Source organism: Symphalangus syndactylus, chromosome 16, assembly GCF_028878055.3.
Source record: "Symphalangus syndactylus isolate Jambi chromosome 16, NHGRI_mSymSyn1-v2.1_pri, whole genome shotgun sequence".
NCBI lineage: Eukaryota > Metazoa > Chordata > Mammalia > Primates > Hylobatidae > Symphalangus > Symphalangus syndactylus.
The window spans coordinates 54682133-54707422 of NC_072438.2; the positions used below are offsets into that span (position 1 = coordinate 54682133).

General features: G+C 37.6%; 1 protein-coding gene, 1 non-coding gene and 1 pseudogene across 2 annotated transcripts in view; all 3 read right to left on the reverse strand.

The window, feature by feature from the left end:
• TXK (TXK tyrosine kinase) overlaps window positions 1-25290 on the reverse strand; it is a 73118-nt gene that overhangs the window by 23172 nt on the left and 24656 nt on the right. The window contains exons 4-9 of the mRNA XM_055246739.2: window positions 24647-24852; window positions 22882-22947; window positions 16596-16650; window positions 7080-7159; window positions 6016-6143; window positions 1317-1391 (exon numbers count right to left, since the gene is read on the reverse strand). Coding sequence (XP_055102714.1) covers window positions 1317-1391; window positions 6016-6143; window positions 7080-7159; window positions 16596-16650; window positions 22882-22947; window positions 24647-24852 — 610 coding nt within the window. The remainder of the gene's footprint in view (window positions 1-1316; window positions 1392-6015; window positions 6144-7079; window positions 7160-16595; window positions 16651-22881; window positions 22948-24646; window positions 24853-25290) is intronic.
• Window positions 18115-18222, reverse strand: LOC129465110 (U6 spliceosomal RNA). Its single transcript, XR_008651881.1, has one exon. It is a non-coding gene; the product is annotated as a U6 spliceosomal RNA (small nuclear RNA).
• On the reverse strand, window positions 21689-21748 carry LOC129465139 (uncharacterized; annotated as a pseudogene).

The following is a 25290-nucleotide window of genomic DNA, read 5'->3' on the forward strand; positions in this document are numbered from 1 at the left end:
CTACAAGAAGCATGGCTAAATCAGTCGTGGTATGTCATGCAGTGTAGCACTGCACCACAGTGAAAATAAACCAACCCCACCCAGGACCACGGATGAAACTCACAGATGTAATGAGGAGGAGGAAGCCAGACACAAAAAAATGCAGTGTCCTTTTCTGTTTATATAATGTAATCAAACCAGGCAAAACAAATCAAGCTATAGATTTATGAGTTGTACACTATTCTATTTGTTTTTAAATGTTTTAAGTTTATTTTTAAGAAATTAAAAAGAATCATGTTAACTTAAGTAAATTGTTAATGGTAGAACTTTGTATTATATATACTATCTGTGGGCCAGAGGAATAATACAGGCACCAATAATAGCTAGAAATCTTGCTTCCATCCCTCTTAACTTAATGAGATCCTGAGTCCCAGTTACTTGTTTCCCAATATAATTGTGTTATTGATTTTTTCAGTATATTCTGAATCTCACTATTGAGAGAAGTTTAAAGGAATAAAATGTCACCAAATTAGAAAATAGGATTCCCTGACACTTATTTATTCTCACAGATTCACAAATACCACATTTGCTAGAAAGTGGTTCAAATTGAACTTTGTGCATGTTCTATTAGAAAAAGAAAAAGATGAAGATGATACTTTCAGCAGCTCTTTTTAGTAGCTTCTCTTGGAGAGGAATCATTTCCCAGGCACCATTGTAACCAAAGAACAACAACCGAAACATCCAAATAAAAAGAATTGTAATTTATCAAAAGGGTGAAGATTAAGGCTTCTGGAAGTGTAACAGTGAAATCTGAGGTAAAACTGAAGCATTTCTCCCCAAAGTTTAAATTGTCCTTATGAGATGCACATATTTAAACATCTCAGAAGGGTGATGTAAACTTTGAGAAGAAATGTTTCTAGATAGACATTTCAGAAGTGCTGAGAGTTCAAAGAAATCAATAGGGAACTTAGATTCTTTTTTTTTTTCTTTTTTCTGAGACAGAGTCTCACTCTGCTGCCCAGGCTGGAGTACAGTGGTGTGATCTCGGCTCACTGTAACCTCCGCCTCCTGGGTTCAAGCGATTCTCCTGCCTCAGCCTCCCAAGTAGCTGGGATTACAGGCATCCGCCACCAAACCTGGCTAATTTTTTGTATTTTTAGTAGAGACGGGGTATCACCATTTTGGCCAGGGTGGTCTTGAACCCCTGACCTAAGGTGATCCACCCACCTTGGCCTCCCAAAGTGCCAGGATTACAGGTGTGAGCCACCACACCCAGCAAGAGTAGATTGTTTACTACTGGATTTGCTATTTTACTTCAGCATGTGTGCACACTTTACCGTAGCTAAACCCAGCTGTGGCTGGTAAACAACTGCCCATCAGCCCAACTGGATATCGGAGACGAGTCATGAGACCTAAGGAGAAAGAGAAATCAATATTTCAAGCCTAGTTGCTAATATAGAAGAAAGAATGAAATATTCTAGACGATAGTACCATTCTTTAAATAATTAGGCAAACAAAATTCATTCTACCAGTTAGCAGTTTTATTTTCCCATTTGCAAAACATTTTCCAAAAATATATATATATTTACTCATTGTATACAATTTAAAGAATCTAGGAAAGTATAAAGATGACCCCAAAAAATCCCGCACAAAATCTTAGTATCCACAGATAGATTGTTATTATCTTGGTGAACATTTTTGCAAAAATCTCTATGTGCATAATTGAAAACACGAACACATCCAATATATTTTACAGAAATATAAATATTTTGTTAAAAGCTTTTTGCACTATGCACGTAATTGATATACGTCATTGACTATAAACAGAGCTTAAATTTATTTCCAAGATTTCACTATTATAAAATATGCCACATGCTCTTGAACATACATTTGTCTGTACTTCTCAAATTATCACCTTAAAAATGTGATTTCCAGGTCAAAGGGTGTCCAGAAAGGATGTACTAATTTATTCAACCACCAACAGTGTTGAAGTGTGCCCATTTTCTATACTCTTTGTTTTTTTGATTTTTAATAGCATGGTAGAGTAAATGAGATTTCATTTGATTGGGTTAACATATAGAATCTTATACATTAAATGTCTCTTGTTTTCCTTTCAGTGACCCACTTAGGCATATACCTTACATTTCAACTTAGTTTAATAATCATTTATTATTTATTTATTCAACTAATATTTATTAAAAGCCTGGTATGTGCTTTTAATAAAAGCTTTTAATAAAACAGTATCTAGATGTTGGGAGACAGTAGGGAACAAGACTGATGATTCGGTCTTGCTCTCATGAAGATTACATTCTAGTGAGAGGAAGAGAAAATAACAAGTGCATGCACACACAAGAAACAGTAGATGATGATTAAGTGCAAGGCAGACCAGATAACATAGTTACTTCAGAGTGGGCGCTCAGGCAAGGCCTTTCAGACAAGATGACAGCTATGCTGACGTTAATTGACAAAGAGCCTTCCAAGTAGATGGAACAGCATGTGTAAATGCTGGAAGACAGAGAGGAGCTTGACCAGTGTAAGAACAAAAAGAAGCGCATATTAAGTGCCTATTGTGTGCAAGGCACTCTTCTAGGTAGATTCCCAAAGATCCCAGCAGATTCCAAGATGAGTAAGATGAGGACTCTGCCCACAGGGAGCTCTATCTCAGTGAGGGAAGACAGGCAGAGAGAGGCCATTCTAATGTGAAAGGAATAAGTATTGTGCTGGAGATGCACATAGGGTGCCTTGGGATGTAGAGAAAGAGCACTTAACACATTGTTGGACTCAAAGAAGTGTTCGGGAGGAAATGACTGAGATGAAACTAACACATGGAGTTAACCCATGGGGAGAAACTATGAAGGACTTTCTAAGCAGAGGTAACAGCATGAGATGAAACTTAGAAATGTGAAGCATGATGGTGGGTACTTGAGCAAAACTCAGGAGGTAGAGCCAGACAAATTACACTGGAAAGGTAAGCAGTATTCTGGGTATGATGGGCCTCATAAGCCACGCTAGGGAGCATTACATTTTCCTGCAGGTGAGAGGAAGCTATTGAAAAGTCCCAAGTAGGAGGGCACAGTCAGATTTATATTTCTTTTTCTTTTTCTTTTCTTTTTTTTTTCTGAGATGGAATTTCACTCTTGTTGCCCAGGCTGGAGTGGAATGGTGCGATTTTGGCTCACTGCAACCTCCGCCTCCCAGGTTCAAGTGATTCTCCTGCGTCAGCCTCTCGAGTAGGTGAGATTACAGGCATGTGCCACTGTGACTGGCTAATTTTGTATTTTTAGTAGAGATGGGGTTTCACCATGTTGGCCAGGCTGGTCTTAAACTCTTGACCTCAGGTGATACACCCACCTTGGCCTCCCAAAGTGTTGGAATTACAGGCATGAGCCACTGCACCCAGCCAGATTTACATTTCTGATAGATCACTCTGGTACTAGCAGAATGGATTAAGGACAAATCAACATTGGAGGCAAGGAGACCAGTTAAGAGGCTACTGCAGTTGTCCAAGTGAGCAATGATTAGGGCAGCACTAGAAGGTAGGGAGAAGCAGGTATCTATAGGAGACACATTTAGGATATGAAATCAATTGCATTTGATAATTAATCAGAAGTGAGATATTAAGAAGCATCTATTTAATTCCTATGCTTCCAACCCCTACAAGGGGCTGGATGATGCTAGTATTACCTGAGAGAGAGAAAAGAAAGAGGACATTTGGAGGGAGAGTAATGGTGTAAGATGAAGCATCCTACTTCATCAGTGAAATTCAGGGCCTGCGGGATTGCAAGTGCCTTTGTCTACCAGACAGAAGATTATGCAAAGGGAGATGCCTAAGGTGAGAAGAGTAGTGATCAGGGATGGATTCTGGAGGAAAACCAATATTTAAGGGAAGAGTAGAAGTAGGGCACATTGGGAAGACCCATTAGGAACTATTGAGTTAGAGAAGGCCAAAAAGGGGTGGTGTCAAACATCAAAGGAGCAACAAGTGACACTGCCAAATGTAGCAGAGAGGACCTGAACATATGAGAACTAGAAAGCCCCACTGTACTGGCAATATAGGGGCCACTGGTCAAATATGGAGTGTTGAAAGCAGAAGACAGATCATATATGTTTAAAAAGTAAATGGAAAGTGAGAGAGTGGAGACAGTGGATGTGGACACGTTTTTCCAAAAGTGTGACTTACAAGAGCAATGTGTAAAGGGAGAAAGAATTAGGGCAGCAGGAGGAGAGTTGTTTTTGTTTTCAGGATAAGAAAGTCTTAAGCATGTTTATAGGGTTAAGAGCTAAAGGGAGACAGTCAGAAGAATGGAAGAGATACAGGAGAGAAAGGAACAGTGGATGGCAGGTAAGGGCAAGAGCACAGGCATACCCTCACTACCACTGGAGGGAATGAGGATGAGACGGCACGGGGACAGAAGAGGAGATGGAGATCGCTCATGCCTGGTGACTTCACTTTTCCTAGTGAGGTACACAGACAGCAGATTTGCCAATAGGGCAGTGGTTAATTTTGGTAAAGGAGTCTTGAGAATGGTAAAAGTTTGAACAGGGAACAGGAATGGATGCTTACCAGTGACTCTAAGAGCTAGTTCAGGTTAAAGCCCTCATCTAACCTCATTGAACCTTATCACCAAAACCACTCTTTCTTTTTTCTTTGGAGGAAGGAGAAAGAGGAATGTAAAGGAGAAAACTCAGAACTGACATCTTGACTCTATCTCTAGCTACAACTAAGACCTTTACGGCCCCACCCAGATATTTTACCCTCAATCCTTAACCAAAATTCCAGTGACTGCCTGGAATATCCATGTGGATGCATCCCACAAGTGGATAAAAATGTCCTTTGATATATTCCATGTGGATGCAACCCACAAGTGGATAAAAATGTCCTTGATATATTCCTGATACTTAGAACCAGTGTAATGGAGAAGTGAGCTCTTTCCAAAAGGAATATGTGTCAACACTTTTCATGAGAGAAATCTGAAAAAGAAATGCAAGACAAGAAGTCAAAGTAATATGAAAAGTAACAGTGGCTTCCGAATTCTGCAATGCTGAGGTAAGAAGTTTCCCCATGGGCTCAGAGTGGTTCAGCACAGGTTGGGCAAGGGCTGAAGGCCAGAGAGGTGATCGTAATTGTGGTGGAACTTTCTGGGATCCTACATCTTTCCACAGATGATAGGTTTGCACAAATAGCAATTATTGCAAACAATGGCTGGGGAGATGGGTTAAATATGCCTCTGGTATAGTTAGGCTAAATTGTAACTGTGAAAGGCTGTGTTCTCTGTGACGTTTTATATTCTCCAAACAAGAAAGAACAGAGAATGAGAGATATAAGGGTAATTTTCTATTACAATTGTCCAAAGTAGAGAGCAGATTTATGGGGGCAAAGGGAAAGAAGCATCATTATTTAGGGTATTTGAAATCTTATTACATTTAGCCCTGTGTAAATTTCCAGAACAAATGCATAATAATTGATGACTATTTGCTTCTCTGTCATCTATCATTTTTCTAACCTGGTAGAAATATAAGAAATTGACCTTCCTCTTGCCCCCAACCAACCAGAAAAATGAAGAGGCATCAAGAAGAAAGATAATTGCTCAAAAGATAGATTGTGCTTCAAGCTCTTAAACTATTTCTACAGGGAGATTTGCTCCTGTTGCTTGCCTGATACCAAAGATGCATTGCCCAGGCCGGGCGCGGTGGCTCACGCTTGTAATCCCAGCACTTTGGGAGGCCGAGGCGGGCGGATCACGAGGTCAGGAGATCGAGACCACGGTGAAACCCCGTCTCTACTAAAAATACAAAAAATTAGCCGGGCGTGGTGGCGGGCGCCTGTAGTCCCAGCTACTCGGAGAGGCTGAGGCAGGAGAATGGCGTGAACCCGGGAGGCGGAGCTTGCAGTGAGCCAAGATCGCGCCACTGCACTCCAGCCTGGGCGACAGAGCGAGACTCCGTCTCAAAAAAAAAAAAAAAAAAAAAACAAAGATGCATTGCCCATCAAGGGCATGGCTCCCTGACTCACCCAGCTTGAAGTTCCCCACTTACCGGCTGCATTGTGCTGGTGATACCAGATTAACTCAGGGATTGATTGAAAGACATGTCTTTCAGCCACATACCACTGTCCTGACTCATTCTTTTTTATCTGATAATGTTTTATGGCAGCCTCCATACTTCTACAATCAAGAAAATGTGAATTACTAGAAATGTGAAAGATCACTTTGGATCTAAGCCAACTCATTAAACAACAGGACTCCAGTTCTAAAACTCATCCTAGCAACACTACACTGAGAAGTAGATTGGCTGAATTCAACAAGTGCCTCCCCATGCCAAGAAAATTCCTCAACTAAATTATTGAGGCCTTAGATTCAAACGTAACTTCAGCCAAAGTTGTCTGAGTGACAAGACTAGTGTTCAAAAAAGTAGATCTCATAATGAATACATATAGGTACCTATTGAATATCAAGTATTGGTTAAATGAATGAACACATGCACTGTAAGCAATTGGAGATGTGAGACAAGAAGGGAGGAAAAACCAATGCCAGGTGCATTAGTTAGTAGGTTACTACTATGGGCAATTGGGGCTCAATACTTGTAGGAACCTAGGAGAGACTGGGGAACACACCTCACAATTGTCCCACTGAAGTGCAAAGAAGCTGAGATATTTATCCACCAACTCCCATTCTCTTTAACGTAGGGTTGCTCCTGGGATGTTACCTCTCAGGCACTTTCAGCCTAGCCATGGGGCCCACAAGTTCCCACAGCCAGAGAACATCCTCAGGCAGACAGACACAGGAAGCTTTCTGAGTGTGAGAGACTTTTGTGCAAGTGAATCCCAGAACAGACCAAGGGATATGAGGAAAGCACCCAACAGTGTCTACTACAACTCATCTCCCCCTCTTTACTTTATGGTTGAGAAAAGGAAGACGGGAGAGGTTCAGAAACTTACGCAATGTCACACAGAGCATGCTAGGGATATATCATGGACTGGTTGGTTTTTCTGACTTCCAGGCCAACAATCTTTTCCCTAAGCTAAGCTCTCACTAACATTCTCTGTATGATGGAGACTGTCCCAGGGATTATTTCTATAGTAACCAAAATCGCATGCTTACCTTCTAGCTCCCACAAATACGGAAATTGTGTAGGATCCTAAATGTCTTGAATCTCTGACAATAAATGCACCTTCTTTAGACTGCAAAAAAAAATCATTTATTGAATAAGTCTATTCCTTCTTAGAAAGACAAACCTACAACTCAGGGATGAAAATCAAAGCTATATTGACTTACCATAAATAAGCAACCTACTATATTATTAATATGAAGAATTAGATTGTCTTTACAAGTACACAAAATCTTATCTCCTTTATAGATTTAGAAGTCACACCTATAAAATAAATTGTAATTGGGACATGCATTTATAATGTATTTTAGAATATTGTTACTGATTTCTCTAAGAAAAATTCTCTATTTGACAACATTGTACCCTACTGCTTATTTTTGTTATATTGATCAGAATAATAGATAAAAAGTCACTGTAGAATAGGAAAAACACTAAGACAGACTGACCGGATTGTACTTTGGAAGAAGAGCAACAAGGTGGCAGGGAGGAACACAGCTGGGCAAGCAGGGAGTGGGGATGGACACCAGAGTTCATGGGAAGGAGAAAGAAAGAACAGATTTGGGGGAGTCTGAAAAGAAAAGCAAAAGGGACTGTATTAGTTGCAGTAGGGGTATGGGAAGATAAAAAGAAATGGTAAAGGGGAGAACATGATAATAAATCTGAAGTTATGTTATAAATTAGATTCCTATTAACATTCTTTGGGAGATGCCAATAAAGCTGTAAATTGCTTTCAAAGAATCTTGAATGTTGGATTATTTTGATTCATTTGTTTGATATTGTAAAATGATTTAGCTTTACTGAGTGTGCTTATGCTTATGAAGAGGGAAAATACATCTCAGAATCTTGTCAAACCCATAGAAGCTTACACTTATAAAGTGCTGGCATTATTTACATTGTGCTTGAGAATTGCAGAACCCAAATAGCATGGTCTGACCCTCAAGGTAAACGTATTACATTAAGTAGAGTCTTCTCCTTCTCATTCCAGATATTCACCAAGATATAAGCCTTATTCCCTGGTCAAATTGTTTTAACCAAAGAATCTCTTGCAGCCATTCGGAATAATAAAATCTAGCTTTTATTATATTCCTACAATGTACAAGGGTACTGTTACATACCACAGAGGACACAAGATGTAAAAGACAAAGATGAAAAAATAAAGTTGAATGTATTGTGTATATGTATATAATACACACAAACAAGTACATGTAATATGTGTATAAAGTTGCATATGTAGTGATCGCTTTATAGAAACAAAGTAGAAAGGGTACAAGCAAGATTTCCTGACTACAAAACAATAAAACCAGAAATTAATAACAAACTCAAAAGTAAAAAAGCTCCTATCACCTATAGATTTTTAAATTTTCTTTCTTTCTCTTTCTTTCTTTCCTTTTTTTTTTTTTTTTTTTTGAGATGGAGTCTCGCTTCGTCACCCAGGCTAGAGTGCAATGGCATGATCTCGACTCACTGCAACCTCCACCTCCCAGGTTCAAGCTGTTCTCCTTTTCTCCTGCCTCAGCCTCCCCAGTAGCTGGAATTACAGGCACATGCCACCATGCCCGGCTAATTTTTGTATTTTTATTAGAGACGAGGTTTCACCATGTTGGCCATGCTGGTCTCGAAATCCTGACCTCAAGTGATCCGCCCACCTCACCCTCCCAAAATGCTGGGATTACAGGCGTGAGCCACCATGCCCGGCCTTTTAAATTCTCTTTCATATAGCTCAAGGAAATTCAAATAAAAGCGAAAAATATCTAGAAAGTAATAAGGAAACATCACATATTAGCACCTCTGCTACGCAGTGCAAGCAGTACTCAGAAAAATAAATTTATAGTCTTAATACTTATATCAACAAACAATAGCAATAAAAATAAGCATATTCAACTCAAGAAATTAGGATTAAAAACTACAAAATAAGCCCAAGTCAAGTAGAAGAAATAAATTAATAAAGACAAAATAGAAAATAATAAATTAGAAGAAATAAATTAATAAAGACAAAATAGAAAATAATAAATTATTAAAGTAAGAATATAATATGACTAGTAAATTCAAAATCTGGTTGCTTAGGGAAAAATCATAGATAAACTGCTAATTAACCTAATCACTAAATAATGGTGAAAATCAATCAAAAATAATAAGTCACAAGGAGAAAATTATCAAGGATCCAGTAAAAATTAAGGAATTTACTTGATTTTTTTTTTTTTTTTTTTTTTTTTGAGACGGAGTCTCGCTCTTTCACCCAGGCTGGAGTGCAGTGGCGCGATCTCGGCTCACTGCAGGCTCCGCCTCCCGGGTTCACGCCATTCTTCTGCCTCAGCCTCCCGCGTAGCTGGGACTACAGGCGCCCGCCACCTCGCCGGGCTAATTTTTTTGTATTTTTTAGTAGAGACGGGGTTTCACTGTGTTAGCCAGGATGGTCTCGATCTCCTGACCTCGTGATCCGCCCGCCTTGGCCTCCCAAAGTGCTGGGATTACAGGCGTGAGCCACCGCGCCCGGCCAGGAATTTACTTGATTCTATACAATAAATTTGGAAACTCGAATGAAATGGATAATAAAGTAGTAAGACATAAAATTTATCAAAATTGAATGCAGAAGAGTTAGGAATCTTAATGGACCTGTTGAGTAGAAAAATTGATCGGGTTTTTAAAAAGCTACCACTTTTTTTTTTTTTTTTGAGTCGGAGTCCCACTCTGTCTCCCAGGCTGGAGTGCAGTGGCGCCATCTCGGCTCACTGCAAGCTCCGCCTCCAGGATTCAAGTGATTCTCTGGCCTCAGCCTCCCGAGTAACTGGGACTACAGGCGCCCGCCACCACGCCCGGCTAATTTTTTGTATTTGTAGTAGAGACGGGGTTTCACCATGTTAGCCAGGATGGTCTCGATCTCCTGACCTCATGATCTGCCCGCCTCGGCCTCCCAAAGTGCTGGGATTACAGGCGTGAGCCACCGCGCCTGGCCAAAAGCTACCACATTTAAACAGTACTGTAGTCACGCATTACAATGTACTGAACCTTAAAGAAAAAAATGGTATAGAGATGAAACTATGCCAGAGCACATGACATGAAAAGAAGAAAAACTTTTCAGTTTGTATGTAACAAATGAGCTTAATATCAATAATCAACAGCACAGCCAGAACTGTGCACAAAAGAGAAAACTACTGACCAGTCTTATCAATGTAAAAATTCTAAATAAAATGTTAAGAAACAAATCCCATGGCACAAAAGAATGATATACCAGGACCAAGAAGAATTGCATGACGAATGTAAGAATAATTCAGTATTTGGGATTTTATTAATATAATTTATCATATTATTAGGTTTGTGCAAAAGTAATTGTGGTTTTTTCCATTAAAAGTAACTAAAAGTAATGGCAAAAACCGCAGTTACTTTTGCACCAACATACATAGCAGCTCTAAGGAGAAAAACCACATGAACGTCCCTAGAGATGTTGAAAAGCCATTTGACAAATTTCAACTTCTAGTATCAATTTTTAAAAATTCTCAATAAAATAGGAATGTGTGTGTACTTCCTTAACACAATAGCACTTACTCACTTTAGTCTCAAATCCAGCATCGTGCTATATGTGGAAATCATTCCAAATAAAATCTGAAAAAGGGCCGGACTCAGTGGCTCATGCCTGTAATCCCAGCACTTCGGGAGACTGAGGAAGGCAGATCACTTGAGGCCAGGAGTTCGAGACCAACCTGGCCAACATAGCAAAACTCCGCCTCTACTGAAAATGCCTGTAATCCCAGCTTCTTGGGTGACTGAGGCACAAGAATTGCTTGAACCCGGGAGGCAGAGGCTGCAGTGAGCCGAGATTGCGCCACTGCCCTCCAATTTGGGCAACAGAGCAAGAATGTCAAAAAACAAACATACAAACAAACAAACAAAAAACGGGAAAAAAGAAATAATGCCCACTACTATCATCACTGGCATTTCATACTGTTCTGGAGACACTAGCCAGTTCAACTAAGTGAGAGGCAAAAATTAAAAGTACTGTATTAAAATTATAAAAGAGGAGCTGAAATCATCACTGTTGGCTGCTGATTGTATACTCGAAACCCAAGAGAATCAACTGAAAACCTACTACATAAAACATGAGAATTCACCAAAATTATCAGTTACAAAATTAATTCACAGAAAAAGCTTCATAAGTAAAAACAAGATACACTCATTTATGACACCAACACAAAAGATGAAATACTTTAAGATAAACTTAAAAATAAATGTGCAAAAGTTGTACGAAGAAAACTCTAAAATGCTCCTGAAGAATACAAAAATGTTTGCTTTTCTCATTAGGTGTTTAATATACCTATGGTTATTTTTCCAAGAGGCATGAATCTAATTTTAATTTTTTTCTATATGAATATCAATATATGGGTTCTAGAACAAATGGGTCCCCAAATCTCATTGATTTGTAATGCCTGAAAATTTTTTCCCAAATTAATCTGTACATTTAATGCAACCAACCAACAGGAAGATTTTTAAAAATGAGACAAGGTGATTCTGAAGCTTATATGGACAAAAAATATATATTAATACATTCAGAATATTTCTGAAAAAGAATAATGAAGGAGGCTAGCCACACTAGAGACAGCCTCTGTCCTAAAACAGTGTAGTAGTCCTCTATGAGCACTGATCAGTAAAACCATGTAGAAAGCCCAGATATAGTCCAAAATAGGGATTTCGTTTATTATGACAGTGGTATCTCAAATCAGTGCAGAAAGGTGGATGTTTGGTAACCATCTAGAAAACAATAAAGTCAGATCTATATCTCACTCCTTACATCAGGAAAAATTACAAATGGATCAAAGATACAAATGCATAAAATAAAACCACTAAAGCGATCAAGAAACATGAGAATTTTTTTTAACAGCCTAGGGATGGGAAAGGCAATACATACAAAATTCAAATACTCTTCAGGCCAAAACGCCATAAGACAATAGAAAAACTGCAAGAAATAACGCCACATGTCACAAAGGGCTGATTTCCTTAATATAGCTTCATAGGTCCTACAAATTCTGAGAAAAACATCAAAAACCCAATAGAAAACTACGCAAAGGATATGAACAAAGAGTTCACAGAAAAGGAAATACAGACATATAAAATTTAGCATATAAAAAATGCTTAGCATTCCCAGAATACGAGAAATGCAAATTAAATCCACACTGAGATGAGGTGTCAGAGAGCAAAGATCCAGATGTTTTCTATAAAGTGCCGGCTGAAAAGGTTATGGGAAAACAGACTCGCTTACATTTCTGGTAGGCATATAAATTGATACAACTCCTACTGAGGACATTTCAATACTTGTTAAAATTAGAAATGTATATTTCATTTGACCCAGAATTTCCACCTTTGAGGATTTATCCTACAAACCCATATAAATGGGAAAAGATATGTGTATAGGTTATGGATGGTAGCATTGTTTCAACAGCACAAGAAATGTATACTGTTTAATTTTCATAATGAAGAATTGGTTTTAAAAATTGTGATACACTCAAACTAAGGAACACATTGCAGGTATAAAATGAAGGAGGACACGTTTTGTGTACTGATGTGGAAAGATTCTAAATATATATACTTATGTAAAAAAATATATATATAAAAATGTATATAATATGCTATGGTTTGTGTAAAAGTAACAACACAAGAAAATATATTTGAACTTACTTGTGTATGTATTAAATATCTTGGAAAGGACACAAAATAAACTAATAGTAGTTTTTCTGTGGGAGGGAAATTAGTGGCTTGCAGACAAGATGGAAGAAAACTTTCCAAAACCTTTCGATTTTGAACCACATGAACATATTCGCTATTGAAATATGAAATAAATAAAAATTATAGGATATTGCCATGAATTGTTTGTGCAATAAATTTGAAAATAAATTTAAAATAGGCAATTTTCTAGGTAAATATAAACTATCGAACATTTCAAAAAGAAAAGGAAATTCAGTCAGTAGTCACGTATCTACCTGTTTGTAAAAGCAGCATATCTGGACTGTTACAAGACAGTTATAGTAGCTAACCAACCAATATAAACTGTTCCAGAGATTGGAAAGAGAGACAAAGCCCCATCCCTTAACTCATTTTATGATGTTAATGTAACCTTTATACTAAAACCAAAGAGAACAGAAAATTATAAGCCAGGGTCCCTTTTGAACACAACAGGATAAATGCTGAATAAAATATAAGGAAACCCAAACCAGAATATGTATTTTAAATGCCTTATGACAAGTAAGATTTAATCCAGGTGTATTTTTAAAATAAAAATTAGAAAATATATAAATTAGAAAAACGTTTTTAAGATACATAGAAAAAATATGTATATTTTAAATATCCCATGCTTTATACACACATACACACTCATTTCTGACAAAGACCCAGATGTGGAAAGCAAATCCTTAATACATTTAAAAGAGGATAGAAATCCATTAACTACTTCAAGAGGAAGAAAAATTTCTTATACTAAGAAAAAAAAAAGCACAGATAATAAACGAAAATTTGAGAAATGTGACCACATTAACCTTTTTAAATTCTATGCAAGAAAACAATATAAAGTTTTCCTAAAAGCCAGAAACCAGAAGAATATATTTACAACATATAACTGACAAAAAAGATCAGTATTCAAAATATTACTTTTTTTATTTTTTATTTTTTTAATTTATTTTTTTGAGATGGAGTCTCACTGTCACCCAGGCTGGAGTACAGTGGCGTGATCTTGGCTCACTGCAATCTCCACCTCCCAGGTTCAAGCGATTCTCCTGCCTCAGCCTCCTGAGTAGCTGGGATTAGAGGTGCCCGCCACCATGCCTGGCTAATTTTTGTATTTTCAGGAGAGACGGGGTTTCATCATGTTGGCCAGGCTGGTCTCGAACTCCTGACCTCAAGTGATCCACCCGCCTTGGCCTCCCAAAGTGCTGGGATTACAGGCTTAAGCCACCGCCCCCAGCTGTATTTTTTAAATATAGACTTACAAGTTTAAAAGGCAAGCACTATAGAAAAATGGACAAAAAATATTGACAGGCATGTCACTGAAGAGTAAGCTCAACTGGCCTACAGACACTTCAAAAGTAACTCAATTGCACTGGTAATCAAGAAAATGTTTGAGAAGGTATATAATTTCTCACCCAATGAATTGAAAAAAACTGTGAAACTACTTGCCACCTGCTGGCAAGAATGTTGGGAACCAGTTTATCTCATTCACCACAAGAGCGTAAATTAGTATAACCATTTTGAATCATGTTTTGAAAATATCTAATAATGTTAAATCTGCACATACCCTGTGACCACGTAATTCCATCTCGCCCTTGTGTACAAGATGACATTTATAAGAAAATTCATTGCAGCACTGTTTGTAACAGTAACAAATCAGAAACATTTTGAATGTTTATCCACATTGAATACAATTTTATATAGTCATATCATGAAATACGCTAATACACAGTTAAAGGAATGTATTTGATGTACATGTACCCATATCGACAAACTTTGAAAACATAATGTTTAATTAAAAAAATCAACGTACATATGATCTCCTTTCTGTCAAATGGTAAAATAAATAAAATAACATTCTAGGTTGTTTATGTGCATGCATATATGATCAAAATGTAAACACATGGACAAAACAGGAACACACCCTTCTACTGTGATTGCCTCTAGGGAATGAGAGAGGACCAAAAAGATGAAGGGGGTGGGCTTCAACTGTATCTGTAATGCTTTATTTTTAAAATGTCATGGCCAAATTTTAATATTTGCCATATCTGGATTGTGAGCCTGTGTGTATTATTCCCTGTTCAAGTCTCTGAAAAGAGGTGAGACCCTTGCCTTGTCTGGCTTCTTGTCAGATGCAGAAGCTCTTACACTGAATCTGCACAGCCCAGTGATTTGGGCCAGATTACCTGTGACCAGTGTGCTAACTGTGGACCTCCTCTGGGACTTTCCTTCTCTCGTTCTGTCGTAACATTTTATTTCTCCATGTTGGACCTATTAATGTCACCTTACAAAAGGCCATTTGCTGTGACCACACCAGGAAGATAGCATATTTTCTGCCACACTCAGTTTCCTCCAAGCAAGTGAGGCATGTCCAACCTCCATCCGTGGTGACCTGAGGATGGGCCTGTGTCCCTCATTCTCTGCCTATAGCCCCTGCTATGAAGTGGGTCTTCATTGTACCCTGAGCCATTACTGGCATTGAGTTTTGAGTTACAGAACTGATTCTTTCTCATTCGCATTTCTAGATTTCCTCAATATCCAACAGCAGAGCAAAATGAGACACATACTCTTACCTAGCTTCTAGTTCTGACTCTACTTTTACCCACAGTTAATGTTCACTGACAGTTGGAAATTAAAACTATAGGCAGCTTTGTTTTGGTTTGACCTAAATGAGCAGTTTTGATCTGAGTTTCATATTTTGGCTATTCTACTCTTTCCTTTGTTTCCAAAGAACAAAGAAACTGCAGCAGTATGTATTTTTCTTTGTTTGTGTTTTTAATGAGTCTAACCTAAGTTCCTGAGGATCGAGTTTATACTTGATTGCCTTTGATGCAAAGGTTATAATGAGCAACTCAAATACAGGACTCCAGACTGGGCGTGGTGGCTCACACCTGTAATCTCAGCACTTTGGGAGGCCAAGCAGGGCTGATCACTTGAGCTCAGTAGTTCAAGACCAGTTGGGCAGCATGGCAAAACCCTGTCTCTATAAAAAATACAAAGACACTAGCCAGGCATGGTGGCACGCCTGTAGTCCCAGCTACTCGGAGGGCTGAGATGGGAGGATAGCTTTAAGCCCAGGAGGTCAAGACTTCAGTCAGCTGTGATCGAGCCACTGCACTTCAGCCCAGGTGACAGAGCAAGACCATGTCTCAAAAATATATATATATTATATATTATATTTTATTATACATATAATATATATAATATATTATATATTATATTTTATTATACATATAATATATATATTATATATTATATTTTATTATACATATAATATATATAATATATTATACATAATATATAGGTTATTTTATATATTATATATTATATTAATGTATTATAATTAATTATATTATTAATTATTATTTATTAATATTAATATTATATTAATTATAATTATATTAAAATTATATTATATAATTAATATTACAATTAATATACAATATTATTATTAAATTAATTATAATGTTAATAGATAATAATATAGATAATATATATTAGAGAGAGAGAGAGAGACTCCACTGGCAGAATGCACCATGGAGTGAATGCAGGAGTCTGCACATGTTGGAGCTGAAACCCTTTCAGGAGAAACATATTTCTGAAATTATAATGAAAGTTGATGGAAAACATGATCTAATACAAATATATCTGGTTTACAACTTCACATAAAATATATAGTTGGGATGTAATGATATTTTAGGACTAGAAAAGACAAGAAATAATATACTTTTCTCATTGGTTAAAGTCTTTGTAAGTACTTCTCAGAAATTTTGAAAATGTCCACAAATACATTGAATTACCTCTTGTCTCAATAGACATTCTGCCTGATTTCTGGTAATGTTTCTATGGTACCACCTGTAAAAGCAATAAAAATGATTTTTAAATTTTATATTCAATTTTTTTTTAGGAAAAAAGTGCATTTTCTTCATTTTTAAGAACTTACTTCAGAACTGAGCTTAGGAAGTTGAGTGTTTTGTTAAATTCAGATAAACAATAATATACTATGGCCAGGCGCGGTGGCTCACGCTTGTAATCCCAGCACTTTGGGAGGCCGAGGTGGGCAGATCACGAGGTCAGGAGATCGAGACCATCCTGGCTAACATGGTGAAACCCCGTCTCTACTAAAAATACAAAAAAAATTAGCCGGGCGTGGTGGCGGGCGCCTGTAGTCCCAGCTACTCGGAGAGGCTGAGGCAGGAGAATGGCGTGAACCCGGGAGGCGGAGCTTGCAGTGAGCCGAGATCGCGCCACTGCACTCCAGCCTGGGCGACAGAGCGAGACTCCGTCTCAAAAAAAAAAAAAAAATAATAATAATAATAATATACTATTGTGGGTTAATTAAGTTTAATATAACTTTATTTTCAAGCCAATATCTAGTTTATTCTATCATATCTCAATTCAGCTTCCAATATAGACTTAGTATATCATTATGAATGATTTAACTTCTTGTAAATTTCCATGAAAGGCATGTGGTAAATCATCTTGAACAAACACTGAGTTTTGACAGACAAACTAAAAAAATACTCATTTCTGTCTTTCCTCTCAGAAACTTCCTATTTACATGCTTTTATAGGCGCTTTGTTACCCCTTCCAAAAATTAAAGCCTATTCTTACTTTTCTGACACTCCTAAGTATATTATGTCATAGTATAGTCAGTAGTTAGTAGATGTTCTCACTTACAAGTGGGAGATAACAGGGGGAACACATAGCCATAGAGATGGAAATAATGGACACTGGGGACTCTCAAAGCAGGGAGGATGGAAGAGGGGTGAGAGTTGAAAAATGACTTACTGGATAAAATGTTCACTATTTGGGTGATGGGTACACCAGAAACTCAATACCCATCATTACACAATATACTGTTGTTAAAAAAAAAAAAAAAAAAACTTGCACGTGTACCCTCTAGATCTAAAATAAAATTTTTAAAAAATCAAAAAACAGAATACATGGAACAACCAATACATGAACTTGCCTCTAACACCCCCTCCCACCCCATCTCTCTCCTGAGTCTCCCCTCACTCACTAAGCTTCAGTCTCATCGGAATTACTTCCTTCCTCAGATTCACCAACCCCTTTTCTGCCCCCAATCATGCTGTTTTTCTCTGCATGAAACATGTAGTTAAATGACTTTAGAATATCAGAAGTACACACAGTAAACAAAATTAACTAATACTGTAAGCTAAACATACAGTTTGATATGATAATACCTAGTCAGTAAGCAAAAAAAATTTGTTGTACAGGAAGGAGAAAGAAAAAATGGTAGAACAAAAGAGAGAGAAAGGAAAATTGAAAGGCTTTCATTTCAAAACAAGACTTTAAAAAAAATTTTAATGCTTCATGCATTTGTGTGTCATCCTTGCACAGGGAACATGCTAATCTTCTCTGTATCGTTCCAATTTTTAGTATATGTGCTGCCGAAGCAAGCACTCAAAAACAAGATTTTTAAGAAGGTTTTAAACTTAATCTAATATTGCCAGATAGAAGTATGTGACAAATTCAAGATCTTTTAAAATAATTTGGAATTCTATCAGGCAGGAAAGAGATTGAACGAATGGAACCTAGAGGAGGCAAGAGCACAGTATTTTAGAATTTCATCTATTTGAATCAGATTATAAAAGTTAGAAGGGTTTTTTTTTTAAATATGTAAGTAAAACTGTAACTCTTACACAACTCTTAGACCTAGACAACACTGATTACAACTAAGACCAAATGATGTGTATGAAGGAGTTAGGGACAGGAATCCTATTGACATTTTTTTTTAAATCCAGCACGTCCAGCTATGGGTGAGTAGAAACATCCTGTACGTTATGTGAACACCTCTGGTCTCATGTCCCAATCTTAGATTTCTGATCAATAAGTAAACGGTATTGTGTTCTTGAATTTTTGATCTAGAAACCCCATTAGATCTGAGAAGGTAAATCTGCTTCTCTTAGTAAACGACTTTCTAACTGTGAGAAGATTAAGAATTCCATGAAGAGATAATGAGATAAATGAAACTCATGCTTCTGTAAAGTTCAGGAATAATCAATATGTTTGGTATTTAAAATATCTATTATTTTAAGAGAATCTGGCATATTAGATTTTTGCCTCTGATTTAAAGGGCATAATTAATTTTAAACTTGTTGTCTGAAGTTGAAGATAATTTGACTTGTTTTTAAAATGATATTTGTACAGTTAAAAGAACTTGATTTTCCACATTTGTAAGTTTAGTTTATTAGATTTCCAGGATCATTTAAAGACTTGCATAGGGCTTATTACAATTGTAAATTTGCCCTGTCAGGCATGTGAAGTACTTTGGAAGAAAACTGAATTTATTCAGTTTATTAATGCAAATTAAAAGTTTCCAAAAATTTAATTAACTGAGCTTATAAATAGGACTGATTGTTTAAGGATATCTAGTATGTTGAGTTGGAATTAAGCTGATTGTTCTTACTTCTTTAGATTTATATATAGTATACCAAATTTTACAAGTTGAATTTGAGGACTTTCTGAAAACTAGGTTTTTACATTGTAAGGTTGATAATTCGGATATTCATTTAAAGTAGCCATAAATCTTTCTATGCACAAAGGTTCCCCTGAAATATCAGAACTCCACATTGACACAGCATTCCTTCCACCATACCCCACCCTCCCCCCAACACACACTACCTGCTACCACCTTTAGACCTCACTTCCTCAGAGCCAACCCAACATCCCCCATCTAAATTATATCCCCTGCCCTGTTTTCTTCCACAGTGTCCAATACTGTTCCTTCAAAACACTACAGTTTATTTTATATTTTTTCTTCAACTTTTATTTTAAGTTCCGGGGTACATGTGCAGGATATTCAGGTTTGTTACATAGGTAGATGTGTGCCACAGTGCTTTGCTGCACAGATCAACTCATCACCTAGGATTAAGCCCAGCATCCATTAGCTATTCTTCCTGATGCTCTCCCTCCCTCTGCCGCCCTCGCCCCACCCCCCACCCCAGGCTCCAGTGTGTCATAACACTAAGATTTAAAATTGTACATTTATGGACCAGGCGCGGTGGCTCACGCCTGTAATCCCAGCACTTTGGGAGGTAGAGGCGGGCGGATCACGAGGTTAGGAGATTAAGATCATCCTGGCTAACACTGTGAAACCCCATCTCTACTAAAAATACAAAAAATTAGCCGGGCGTGGTGGTGGGCGCCTGTAGTCCCAGCTACTCGGAGAGGCTGAGGCAGGAGAATGGCGTGAACCCGGGAGGCGGAGCTTGCAGTGAGCCGAGATCGTGCCACTGCACTCCAGCCTGGGCGACAGAGCGAGACTCCATCTCAAAAATAAATAAATAAATAAATAAATAAAATTGTACATTTATTTGTGGACTTAGGGTTGTTTAATGTCTGTTTTTACCCAAGAACTGTAAGTTCCATAACTCTGTATATTTCAAGTTGTTGTATCTGGTACATCGTAAGTGTACAATAAATACAGATGGAACAAATAAGGTGATCTGAGGACTGAAGTAACGAAGGAGTGTTGAACGCCTGTAAATACTAGACAAGGTAGCCCAAACTGTAAATGTTTTTTCTGTTAGTTTCATAGTTCATGAAATAATAATAATCACTAGAATGTATTGAACATTTATTACGTAATAGATAGAATAGGTATTATTGTCTCTGCTTTTCAGATCATTCAGAGGTTTAGAGACATCAGATAACTGCCCAGAACCAACACACTAGTCAGTGCTGATGCCAGGATTTGGACCCAGGTTGCTCCCATTTCTATACACATGCTCTATACTTCAACCTAGGGCAGTAACTTTTGTACAGTCATTAGAACAGTGCTTGGCACATAGTAAGTGATCAATAAATTTCAGTGATCAATAATGATAGCTATTTTATCTACATATTAATAAAGCTGTTTTTAAAAACAGCAATAAAATGAAAAATGATTTTCTCATAATTTGAGTCATTTTAAAAAGGATGATTTTTTTTTTTTTTTTTTTTTTTCTGAGACGGAGTCTCGCTCTGTCGCCCAGGCTGGAGTGCAGTGGCACGATCTCGGCTCACTGCAAGCTCCGCCTCCCGGGTTCACGCCATTCTCCTGCCTCAGCCTCTCCGAGTAGCTGGGACTACAGACGCCCGCCACCGCGCCCGGCTAATTTTTTGTATTTTTAGTAGAGACGGGGTTTCACCGTGGTCTCGATCTCTTGACCTCGTGATCCGCCCGCCTCGGCCTCCCAAAGTGCTGGGATTACAAGCGTGAGCCACCGCGCCCGGCCAAAAAGGATGATTTTTAAAAAAAAACACACATATAAATCAAGGCCCAAGGAAATGAGGTAGCAGCTGTAACCCCAGAGTAGTTTAATTTAGATGATCCAACATCCACAGTATAAACAGGTTGTTATAGCCAGAGCCTAGGCCTTGTCTAAACAGGGTAATCAATGAGCAAAGTAATGAATAACGAAAGGGTGGAAAGTAACATTCCTAGGTAGTGAGTGGCCATTCACTAACCACCAGGCACTGTGTTAGCTACCTTCACAAATGTCTCCTTTAATCGCCTGTAAAATCCAAATTATATGAAAAAAAGTCTCATTTTTCTAATTTTTCTGAGCAAGAGATTTTCATATAATATCTGTAAATACATGCAAAATCTCTGACCTGGCCTTGCAAGAGGCCTGTTTTTGTTGGTCAGCTTCAGCTCAGGATAGCAGTGAGACCTCATGATGACATGCTCTTGAATAGATAGCTGTGGAACTGTTTTTTTTTTTTTTTTCTGTCCTTTGTTTATAGAGATGGGTCTCACTATGTTGCCCAGGACGGTCTTGAACTCCTGAGCTCCAGCAATCTCCCACCTCAGTCTCCCAAAGTGCTAGGGTTACAGGCGTAAGCCACCATGTCTGGCCTCTTTTGTTTTCAGTTTTTAAAAATTGCCATGCTAATCTTCTCTGTATCATTCCAATTTTAGTATATGTTCTGCCGAGGTGAGCACTTTGGAACTGTTTTCTAAGGAAGGTGGGTTCAGTCACCTGAGGACTTTGATTTACTGGAGATTCGAATCTTGGGAAGGGCTAAATGGCTCCAATAGAGACACGAGGCCAAGTGAAGGTGGGAAATGACAGAAGGGACCCTATGATGGAGCTGAGAAGAGTGACTGGAGAGAGAACAGAAATAGCTACTGGAAAAATCTCATAGAGTAATGAAGATGAGTCATGTGTCCTGAAGTCATCTCCTTCTCTCCTCCAATAAAGTCTACATTATTCACCAAAGTTTTTGAATTCGAATTTGTTTTAGGAGAGATGTACTGAGTTAGGCCTCCAGGTGGGCTTTATTAGCAGCAAGACCAACCAAGGAGATTCTCTCATTCAATTGTATTTGCTGCCTGGTTCTCAGAGAAGCACTTGTCTTAACGCCTCAATGCATATTACCTACTGCCACCTGGTGGAAGCATATGCTAATTTTAAGATGAGTGCCCAAACGGAATGAATGTAGGGGGAGATGCTCAAATTGAAAATCTAAATTTATAAAAAAATATGACTAGTCTCAGTTCTGCCGCTCTCTACCTGTAATCTATCAATCTTCTCATCTGCAAAATGAGGGGCTAAAAAAGTGATTGCTAAGATTTCCTCCATCTTCCAAATCTGTAATTGTAACAAAAATAGATTTCAGGCGGAACTCTAGTGAACATGCCAAACAGTTCTTCCAAACTACAGCATTAGCCTAGTTCTTATCTTCAGCTATTTCTAAAACATATAAAAACATAAGCCCAAATATAGTAATTTATCTATATGGTTAAGTCCAATTTACCACTCCTTGAAAATTTAATGTCATTTTTTAAAGTAAATTTTCCAGTTAAGATATATAGTAAAATAAGTGCCAGATGAGTGTTTGGTTTCAGTCTGTCACTGTTAAAACAGAAAAAGTGGCTATACAAAACAGAACAAAAATAAGTTTAAGAAAAAGAAGTTTCTGAATCAACCATGATAAGGATCAAACGTCTCTTTATTATTAATGCTGTCAAATGTGTTACTTTCTCTTCCTTCTACAGACCCAAAACAGTATCTATACTTACAAGCTGCCAAAATGTCCCTGATTTTCATAGGTTATATTTTGGAGAAGACTTACTCATATATTTCTAAATTAGTTATTTTGTTTTCAGTCACATAGTTGCTTGGGATTAAGCCTTCATTCCTACAACAAAAGAAAAAGCAAAAATCAAAATGTTTGGCATGTTTGTGGCATTATCATGGCAACAAACCTTTTAAAACCTCAAGGATGTAGGGGGAAATCAAATTCATTTTACTGATTAAATTGTTAAAAGGAGAAAAAAAGTTTTTTTAATTCTAACTCAACAAAAATCTCTGTACAAGAAATGTATTAAGATCCCAACTTGTAATGTGAGTAGTTTAAGAGGTTTTATGACCCCACAATCTTTTCAGAGAGAAAAGGGGGCACTTAAATGATCATCTGGTATCATAGTGACTATGTTAAAAACACAGCAATTACAAAGACATTGACTTCATTCTTTTCAATTGCTGAGGAGTATTCCATAATATAGGTATTCTAGTTTAGCTACTTCGCTAGTAGAAGCAGTGCTGTAAACAAATCCTTGAACAAGCCTTCTTGTACAGAAGAATATTTCTCAAAGATAGATAGCAAAGAGCGGAATTGCTAAGTCACAGGATATGTGCATCTTTCAGGATATGCAACAAATTGTCCTCAGAGGAAGATATACCAACTTACGCACCTATCAGCATGGTAGAAGTTTCACTTTTCCTATCCTTAACCAACATTTGAAATTACAAAAAGATCTCCAAGACATATTATTGAGAAATAAAAGTAAGTTGCAGAATCATGCGTAAAGTATGATAAGATTTAGGTAAATGAATTCTACAAACAAGACCATATATTTTGATATGTGCATGTAAGTGCATTGAAAATAATCTGAAAATGGATAATAGTATTTACTTTTGGGAAGACACTTGGGTTTGGAGGTAGAGGCAAAGCAGAATTTTGACATTAATGTGTGCATATTATATTTTTTTAAAAACTCTATTCACTTACAGTGAAATAAAAAATTCAATTTTTAAGTCCGAGGCATGACAACAGTATACCCGCAGGTGTGGCTAATTACACAGTCCTGAACCTACTAATGCCTCTTTTTCCGCTGAAAAGTCTCCATCACATGTTGAGAACTGTGAAGAGAGCCACATCATCGAGAAAATGTAGTTGGAGAGGTATGTAATTTACATGCTTGTAATACTTAGATACTAAAAATCTCCAAATCTTGGCAAATACCAGAAATAAATGCCAGCCTTCTCTCTCAGGAAGTCCAGATATTCCTCAGAATTTTTCTCAACTCAGGACTCCAGTCAGGCATTAACCATCCGTTGCAATTGACACAATGAAACCTGTCTGCATCCCAGGGTCTTTTTTCTTTCCAATCTAATTCAGCAGCGACTGCAACGTTTGCTTTCAAAACCAGTCATTGTAGAAACTTAAAAGTGAATAAAATACTATTTCTTTCTTACCTTAGAGCTTAACAGGAAAAAACCGCCAAATTCCCAAATGAAAGCACAAATTAGAATAAGAACCTACATTGTCAGAATTATTATTTCCATTGTACAAATAAAGAAACAAAAACTCAGAGACGGTAAGTGACTTGCCCAGGGACACACAACAGTAAGCGGCAGCATGAGGATGTGAAGCCAGGTGTATCTGGTTCTGAGACTCTGCCTGAAATCACTGTTCTCTCATTCTCTCACATATCTTGGGGGAGAGGGGACAGATTCCACTTCATGCAGAGGAAAGAGTTAAAAGCCTGAGTCACTAAATAGTCTTCTTTGTGTTGGAAGAATTGGATACTGACTAAGTCATGTAAGTGTCTTACCCCAAACGGTCTCTTGCCTTCCACCAGTGAGGATTGTATTTCTCCAGTATCAGGTATTCTTCTGCTCTCCTTAAGGCTAAATTACAGGGTTCTCTGGGCAGAAAATCATAAAGTGCCTTGACTTGGATCTTCTCTTCAGCAACCTCAGAGGGTGGGAGGGGAGGCAGTGGCTTTCGTTTTGACGGCTGCACACGGCCCGTGTTGGACTGTGAAAACCAAGAAGTGAGTTGTTTTACTATCATTTTAATAATTTGTACTAAAAAATATAGGGACAAAGCATATTTGCCTTCTGCCTCACTTTTCTTATCCAGCTACACCAAGGCAGAAGCCAGGATGGGATAAATGTAGAAAAGGACTAACTATAAAACTCCTTTTGGATCCAGCAATACACTCATCATTTTGTACACTTTTGAGATCACAAGTCCTCTTGCCAGCATTTTACTGGATTTTTTTCATATCAAACTTCTCAAAAGATGATGTACTCCTCTTCAATAGTTTTACTTTGTTTTAAGGATTTTTTTCTCCTTAAAAGAAGAAAAATGGCCTTTTTCTTTTTATGTGGTGGCAGTTTGTGCTTGGGTTTACCATACTTCCTAGGAACGCTGTTTCTCACTGAAGAGAAAATTAATCTCAGCCTCAAAATG